Source organism: Calypte anna, chromosome 4 (genome assembly GCF_003957555.1).
Source record: "Calypte anna isolate BGI_N300 chromosome 4, bCalAnn1_v1.p, whole genome shotgun sequence".
Classification (NCBI taxonomy): domain Eukaryota; kingdom Metazoa; phylum Chordata; class Aves; order Apodiformes; family Trochilidae; genus Calypte; species Calypte anna.
This window is the reverse complement of record NC_044247.1, coordinates 12,660,682-12,669,674: the sequence shown is the minus strand read 5'-3', so window position 1 is coordinate 12,669,674 and position 8,993 is coordinate 12,660,682. Positions and strand designations below refer to the sequence as shown.

General features: G+C 45.0%; 1 protein-coding gene across 2 annotated transcripts; it reads right to left on the bottom strand.

Moving 5' to 3' along the window:
* Nucleotides 1–225: 225 nt before the first annotated feature.
* UBE2A (ubiquitin conjugating enzyme E2 A) lies at nt 226–8,993 on the bottom strand. 2 transcript variants are annotated; one of them, XM_030448799.1, is made up of 6 exons: nt 8,659–8,993; nt 8,277–8,357; nt 8,140–8,165; nt 2,958–3,047; nt 1,929–2,017; nt 226–1,624 (listed from the first exon to the last, which is right to left on the bottom strand). In XM_030448799.1, exons 1-6 carry the CDS (start codon nt 8,700–8,702, stop codon nt 1,496–1,498), a joined length of 459 nt encoding a protein of 152 aa, XP_030304659.1. In that variant the 5' UTR covers nt 8,703–8,993; the 3' UTR covers nt 226–1,495. The 2 variants fall into 2 exon arrangements, with proteins under 2 accessions (XP_030304659.1, XP_030304660.1); XM_030448800.1 differs by lacking the exon at nt 2,958–3,047 and adding an exon at nt 2,881–2,919 and having other exon boundaries at nt 8,659–8,963.

Here is an 8,993-nt window from a genome sequence, read left to right as displayed (position 1 = left end):
GGTGCTGCACTTCCTGCAGGTGTTCTTCCCTTTCTGCCACCCTGGAGGTTGTTGATCCTGGCCTGGCTTTCCTGCCCTGCACCTCCCTCTTCTGGCTGGAAGTGCGAGTTGGTGATCCCAGCAATCCAGCGGGTCAGGATTTCTGTCCTGCTGCAAACCTACCCCAGCTTGGCACCCCCACAGCCTCCTGCCCTCCCCGTTCAAATAACCACAGCTCTACACCTCTTGCCTATTTATACAATAAGCACTAAGGTTACACTTTATTTACAACTTTTGAAAAATGTACAGTTTCTTACATGGGTTACTTGTGCAAAGTTAAACTTCTCAACTAACAGACCAATGTGCACACAGAAGACACCGGAACAGTGGACAACACGATTGTAGGTTTCATCCCACACTGCTGCTGAAGGTACTGTATCCAAACATACAAACTTTGCCTTAGAAAAAAGTCAGTCTGGACTTACAAATGTTTTTTTTCCAGAGTTGAAAAAAATACTCTCATAAAACTGAAGGGAAACTCAAGCATGCAGCAGTAGCTCACACAAACCACACAGTAATCTACAAAGAGCAGAAACTGCAGAGACTCGAGTGCCTGACCCCTACTTTATTCATTTTTGCCACGAGGCAAAGTTGGATCCCAAGAACTTCTCTTTCTTGGCTAAAGGGGTGGGAGAAAGACACTGAAAGAGTTTAATTCCACCATGGGAACACTTCAGGTTTTACCTCTTCCTTAATGTGGAAGGTCTGATGCTCTACCTGGTTTTGCCTCAGTGACAGGACTACAGGAACTCAGTGATAGAGTCTCTGGAGGCATGTCCTTTAAAATAAAAGAAAAAAACAAAAGAGGGGGTTGTCTCTCACCCTAAGCAAAGGTCTAAGTACCACAACTAGAATGATTTATGTATATCTGTACATAAATCCTGCAAGTGAAGTGCAGAGGTAACTTAGTGTTCCATGGTCTTCTCTATGTTTTAATTGGAATCAATTTAAGAGTTGTTTTGGGTTTTTTCCATGATAAACCAATACAAAAGGGAAAGGAGGTTATTTCTTCACTCAGTACTTACAAACGCAGTGGGGCTAAACCAAAATGACCAGCCTGGACAGATCAGCACTTAGTTAATATCAGTTAAAAAATGTGTATGTATATAAACATCCCTTTTATCAAGCTACACATAAGCATCACTGTGTATAACACAATTACAATTAAAAGCTTAGTGTACACTACAGAAATGCACAATACTGCCCTAAGACTGGAGAGGGACCACAGAAAATGAACTCAGCATCAGTAACTCTTTTGCAAGTAACCCAAGTACAGAACATCTGACTTCAAAGTGGGTGCTTTCTGATGTCCAAGGAGAAGAAGCTTCAGCAAGGGAGGGTGGCAACAGCACAACAGCTATTCTGCTTTCAAAGTAAATGCTAGGAGGAAAAAGATGACTCAGACACTTTTGTTTATTTTCCTCATCAACAGAGTGTTCATTTGCATCATCCTGGGTCAACAGTCACGCCAGCTCTGTTCTACTATTGCAGAAACCCGTTTCTCATATTCCCGCTTATTCTCTTGGTATAGCTGAGCTGCCTGGCTGTTTGCTGGGCTGTTGGGGTTTGGCTCATCCAATAGAGACTGCACAAAGAGAAAAACATTCTTAGGCACTCCAAAGCACGTGGCAGTTTCCAACATACTCCTTCAGCTACCCACACTACTGAGAGTGAAGTTCAGCCAAGCACTGCAACCCCTGGACAGGCCCCTCCTGTCACCAGCTGCTGTCACTCCCCACTTCATTTACAGCTGGGAAATAAACTTCAGCTGTTAACAAGGTACAGCTGCTACACTGGTCATTGGGAGACAAAAAAAAAAGTGTTTCCTGAACGTTTTTTTATCAAAGCATCCTTATGAAATCTGCATTTTCAGGCAGAGCTGCTTTTACCTGTATGGATGTTAGGATGGAGGAGACATCGTAGGTGGGACTCCAGCGATTCTGAAGAATATCCAGACATATACTGCCATCTGCATAGACTAGAAAAGGTTCAAGAACAAAGCCTTAAAACACAACTTGGACAGATACTGTTTTTTTCACAGTATTGCCTGATGCACAAACCTAAAAAAAGTCAATGTCTGACAGAGTTAAATCCAGCACACAAGGCTCTGGGTAGGACTCAGTCCCTGCTTCTTTCACATCAAGCTTCTCTGTGACATTGCAGCTACCACTATGGAAAAACCATGAACAGAGTTTAAGGCAGAAGAATTTAAAATACCCACAAGTGAGCCAAATAAAAAACACAAGCAAAAAGCTGTTTACACACCAGGTTTCTCCAGAAAGTATCTACAACAGTGTGTAGTCACATTTCTCACAGCAGCTTTCCAATAACCCTCCCCTCAGTACACTTCACCCACAAGTGCTCACTTCTCTGCACTTCAAACTTTCCAGTACTGCTGCATAAAGCTAAGACTGGTTTGGAGGTAAGGAATATATCTCCAACCTTTAATTACCAAGGGAAGCAATTAATGAAACAATCCTACTATCATTGGCTATAGTTGGAAAATAGAACCAACTTGAGGTATAGTTGGAACCTATACCACTTGAGGTATATTATTCTCACAGGCATTTTTGTGAATAAAGTGATAAAAGCCAAGTGGATTCAGCAGTGTCACTGTGCTGGGTGTGCACTGTACAGAGACAGCAAGTGCAGAATACTCTTCTGTAAGGTGCAACAGGCAGTTGTGAGAGAAGAATGCCATTAACACCTGAAAGCTAAGAGGCTCCTTTTATTACTCTTTTCATTCCAAGCCTGGGCACTACTCACCCGTTAATCCTTACCAAAACCACAGGGGAATTTTGCTAGCTTATTAAATAGTAGTAAATTTTAAAATAAACAGACCTGTTCCTGTAGCATTATGAAAAGCACCGACTACAAAAACTATGGAAAAAAAAAAAGCAGATTGTGTAAGCACTTACCATTTGGATGAAACATTTTAGAGACAAATCTAACAGTAGGTGGCTTATTTGGATATTCTTCCGTGAATTCTATTGTAAGTTTGAAAGTTCCTGGAGTTGAAAGAGAGAAGTAACCTTTATTCAGAATGAATTTACATAAGGGATGAATAAGTAGCATCCCTCCACGAGCACAAACTGACACTCCAGTGCTCATACACACATGCTGGGTATGGAATAGATTACTCACTCCTACAGAGATTTTTCATATTAAAGAGAGTACTTTGGAGTTAATCATTAAGTCTGAAGTCCTTGACAGTACTGGCACCAGAGTATCTCCTGTGACTGATTTAAACTACCCAAGCCAGAAAGTTTGGTGTAAGGAAATCTTCAAGTTTTCTTTCACAAAGCCTCATCCCAGTGCACTGTAAAGACAGCACAAGTGGGTGTATAACCATCTGTGTAACATGACTTAGTAAGTCCTAGAGACTGAAATAGGCTATCATTACAAGGATCTTACTTATTTCCTGTTTAAAGTGCAAGAAAAAGCATTTTTATCAACAACTGCAAGGTAAGGAGCCCTTATTACAGAAGAGTAGTATTGAAAGCAGCATCCAAATCAGACACTTTAAATAAAAATCTGATCACCTACTTCATACTAACCTGTCATCCTTTAAGAAAGTGTGATTAAGAAGAAACAGAAAACACTGTATTTAAGTCCCACTTAACACCTGCACCAAGAGAAGTTACTTCAGCCCTTCTCAGGCTGTGACAGCCTGGGAAATCTGTCAACCATGCTGCACAAACAGGGGTCCAAGGGACAAAGCACCACTACCAATTCCCATTGGTAACTAAGGAACTCTTCCTCACATTCCACTTCAAAACACAGGAGCTTCTCTTAATCATGTTTGCTTCAGACCAACCAACCTGAGAGGCAGCTTATGAAGTTCCTGAGAATGCCCAGACAGAAATATCTGAAGCATTTTTATATAAATATATTGCTCTCCTGTAAAAAGAATCCAGCTGACAGAAACAGCTGTAACACAGTGCCAGGGCAGACAAGGCATCCTGACACATCAGGGACAGCTTCACCCACCACCACCAACACTCAGTGCCCAAATTAAAACTCAGGGGCTTAGATGGAAAGCTCATCCTTCCTTCCTACTGTGAGGGAGTTTTCCAGCACTAATATAATTAATGTATTCCTTCAGTAAATGTGGCAACAACTGGCAGTCAAAGAACAGATTTTTTCAATCTCTCTTTTTAATTTAAATCAGCAAGGACCAGCAGTATTTCCCAGGGCCTCCTTCCTTTATAAGGAGAAAAACTGTAACTTTGAGTTACAAGTTGCAAGAATTAAAGGTCATTGCTCGGACGTTCCAGTTTGCATATGAAGACAGAGTACAGATGCTTCAGAGCTTTCTGTACAAGACTGGGAAGTCTCAACATCCTAAAAATAAGTTTCTAGATGTTTGTTTTTCATTAGCAGCATAACAACATAAGAGCAGAGAGCCAACAGTCTGCTATCTTTCTGTAAAACAAAAGGAACAAGAGTAATATGTTAAGACTGTTCAAATTAGAGGAAGTCTGCAGTGGGGCTTTCAAGTTTTACTCCAGCTAATCCAAAGGCACAGAGCCAGACCAGAGTTAGTTGGAAAGCCAGCACTGGAAAGTTACTAACAACTTCTGCAAGCTGCAAACATCAGCTCAGGACTACCTTTCCTTCCCTACACACTGACAATCCCAAGCAACCCTTTTGAACTGAATGTGTGGATATTTGACTGTAAATCTTAAGAGATTCTGAGCTCTCCCTGCCCCAGTTCTGGTTCTCAGCAGCCTCCTTATGAGGCTGGGAGGCAGGCACTTTCCTCTGTGGAACAGTGACTAAGCAAGCAATAGGCTGAAAACTGAGGACAAACCATCAAATTGTAGAATTCAACAAGCACATCTGAGAAAATGAATGCTGTTCTAGAACACTGACTGAAGTGGGAGCAGAGGGCACAGGTAACAAGCAGTGGTGAGACAGCTTCCAGCTGGAGTATCTCCCTCCTCCAATTCTGAAGTGGCAACAGCTCTTTGAAAGCAACATCTCCTTAATGAGCCTGATTAAAGGACAAATCCAGAGATCTGATGAACCAAACTCACTCTGAAAGCCCACATTATAAACAGGTATCACAACACACAGTACTGGGGATGAGGCCTTCAGCATCCTGTCCCTCCCATCACTAATTTTAAAGCTTTCAACTGATAATCCATGCAAAACCTGCCCTAGAGAGATGATTTTAAACCATAAACTACCATAGTCACTACTATTGATAGTAGCACCATCACTGATCTTTAGAGAACATTCTCTTTTCTCTCTTGTACTTAATTTACCTTGTTAATCTCTTTCTCCTGTGAGCCTCCCACAGCTACCAAAGAGGCTCCTCCATCATCTGTGGAGTAACCCGTGCCTGAGCAACACCCATGTCCCTGCTGGGCCCTTCTCACCAGTGAGCAAGGGCTAAGAGCAGCCCCCTCAAAGCCACTGCCCATACAGTAGGGATGATCTCTTCCTCTCACACGTGAGGATATAGAGTCCATATTCCATAAGGATATAGAATCCATATTCCATAAGCAAGGAAAAAACCACACAGAAGGCAGCTGCCTCCTGCACAACACAGCAGAGCAGGACACTGTGTTACTTAACTCTCTCCAAGCCAGGAATCCTGCACTAACCACAGTATCACCATCCAGTTCCAGAGAAACAGGTCTGAAGGAGGAGGAGAGGCTGGGTTTCCAGCACTGTGACAGCACTACCACTTTAGATGCCATGCACATTTAGGTTCTCAAAAATACAGTCAAGGGCAGGATAAATATCCCCGGGGTCCTCCTGCAGACACGTGCAATCAAGTGCTCTTAAACCAGAAGATGGAAATTATGCTGCTCATCTAAATTAGCAGTTGCTCCTAGGCCGAGTCAGTCTGTGCAGTGGGTTGTGAAAACACCCTATAAGGTCTGGGGGTGGAGGGGAGGAGGGTTGTTAGCTGCATTATGCTGCACAGCAAGTAAACAAATGTGATTGCACTTAAGGTCTGGAGGTCAGACAAAGCTGAGAAACCTTGGGAGCTGAAACTGGAGAAGGGTCTCACCAGAACGAGGATAAAGAACTGTAATTCTCCTGATGTTCAAGTTACTACACCTCTAGTTCAACAACAAAAATTAATTCACAGGCTGCTTTCCCAATAACTTAAGTTATCTGAAGTCTTACAGCATCACCAGGAAGTGACAGAGCCTAAAAATGAAAATACAAAGGCACTTCTGAAGAGCACTGCCCTGCAAAGGCTTTCCAAGGACTATAGAGCTCCACTCTACCTTTGATTTACAAGGGCCTGCAAAACAAGCCCAAACTAACAGCTCAGTACTGTTAAATTAATTTTACCTACACTAAGCAAAACTGGATCAGAACACCACTGCCATTATCTGAACTGTGCTACTCTGGAAAAGGAAGAATGGAAAAGCAAAGCCCAGACACTTACACATCTGTATCTCTAGGCACCACTTAGTATTTTGTTATCTAGCACGATGCAAGATATGTCTCAGAGAAAAGCAGATAAGCATATCCTGCAACACTTATCTGTTTTCTTGAGTGCATACTGTGAAAACACACACTTGCTATGAAAAGAGCAATCCATCACACACCCAGATTATACTATGGGATCAACCAAAGCAGCAGGGCAGCAGCAGCAGCAGCCTCAAGCATCTGCCTTGACTTCAAACTGCTGTGAGTGCAGCATGTCCTGAGTATCTAAGATAAAGACACTGCTGCCAGAGTGGAAAGCACAAAAATCAATATGCCAGGGCTCTTGAAAGCAGCCTCCCACCTTCTGCAACTGAATAGAAACACAAACTGAATAGAAAAAGCCCTTTTGATATCTCTTAATCCCACACTGACCTGGAAGAGTCTGAACATGGAATCAACCTGTATTTTAGCACACTGCAAGGACATGGCCTTCTGCTCCACACAGTGAATCCCTCAGAGCACCAAGAACCTAAACAGCTCAGTCAACCCACACAGATGTTTAAGGGAGCCCTTCTTTAGGGTTTACAAGAAGAGAGAACAGAATACATTCAGTCTACCTGTTCTATCATGTGATGTTAGAGTTCTGAAGCAGCTACTATAGCAAGTTTCTTAACTGAGCAAATACACTAAAAAAAGTAACTGGAGTCTTCAGAGTTTTCTTAGGTCTGAAATTCTTAAAATCTTCACAGTAAAAAAAAAAAAAAGAATCTGCAATTTTACAGGCATGCCCACAGGTGCTAACTCTGAGGATAGAGAGAGAATAAGCAGTCTGCCAAGTACACAAGAGTTAAGGAATTCTTCATATGCTTTTGACCTGAGTCATGAAGATCTATGATTAATTATAGACTGCACAGCAAGTATCTTTAAAAAATTAAAAATAAATGCTTCACTGGTTTCAGTTAGACAACATTTCACATCTAACAAGTTTTCACAAAATATTCTTTAAGTAAAGCTACAAAAGACAGTAAGACCAGACAGAAACTAAGACACAGGTATGTTACGAGGACCTATTTAGCCAGCTTTTAAAGCTAACAAGTTCTTTTAATCTTTAACCCTGAATGACACCAAGAGTTGCAGAGTGAGGTGCCAAGAAAAAAAAAAACCAACAAAGAATCTCTTCTGAAGTTCCTCACTCAGCCCAGTTCCGACATCAGCTGACTCACTTTAGGACTCCAATCGTAAAATGCTTCCAGCATCAGAAAAAACAGAACTCAAAACAAATTACAATGGTTCTGGCAGGTTTCTGACAGATCTCCAGAATGCAAATGTCTCTAAAAACATGAGCCAGGGTACAACAGAAAAGCCTGGGGACACTTAAAATGGTGCAATAAATTAGGCATAGGGCAGTCAGATTTAGTGATTACAAGCAAGCCCCCATAATTTAATTTTTATGTTTCTGTAATCAACACAACGACTTAAATTTACACCCCTTTCTTGGAGCAGGGTAAGAAGAAAAAAAGAAAATAATTGACATAAGTCCTGGGGGCAGCAGACAGCCGTGTGGTCAGGTAAACACGCACCCGTGCCCCTTCTCCATCCCCAGCCCCACACCTGTTGCAAAGTCCACGGCAGGGGCACACCAAGGCCGGGTCAAACCGCAGCAGCTCACCCCGAGAAACCCAACCACCAGGCCCGCGCACTTACCGTCCTCGAAAGGGGTCCCCTCGGGCCTAGAGGAGGGAAGAAGCAGAGCAGAGCGTTACCCCGAGGCCACCTCAGCACCCCCCAAACCCCCTCCCCAGAGGCTGAGGGGCTGCGGCCCACGCCGCCCCCCGACTCACCCGAAGATGACGGCGTTCCACACCATGATGTTGTTCTCGGAGGGGGCCCCGCTCACCCCGGCCGGGGGATCCTCCTGCAGCCTGGGGAGCACAGGGGGGGCTGAGGCGCCGCCACCTCCGTCCCCCCCCTTCCCCCGGTGCCCCCCGCCCGCCCTTACGCACTTCGCGTAACCCAGGCAGGTAGCTACACGCCCCTGCGCAAACAGCGTAACCCGTAGGCAGCCAGCGAGAACTAGCCCTACGCAATCAGCGGAGCGCGCCCTACCCCGCCGCCATGTTGTGCTGCCCCCCCTCCCCCCCCACCTCCTCCCCCGGTAGAGCCGGGCCCGTCGTCCTCCTCCCGCCCGCTTTCCCCTTCCCCCTCAGCCTGCGGCCTCGGTACCTCTTGAAGTCCCGCATGAGGCGCCTACGGGCCGGAGTGGACATGGCGGGCTCAGGGTTATAGATCACTCATACACTATTAGAGGAAACACGGGGCGCCCAGAGACAGCAGCAGCAGCAGCGAGATCCAACTGAGGCAACGGCGGCGCCGAGGATCGAGAGCGATCGCGGCCTCTACCACTGAGGCGGCTGCGGGGGGGACGCCCTGGGCTGCGCCGACTCCTGCGCCCGCTGCCCGGCGCCCCGGATCGTACCAACGGCCGCGGGGAGAGGGGGCGGAGCCGGATGCCGCGGAGCCCTCAGCCTCTACCACCGGGCGGCGGGGGCGAGAGGCGG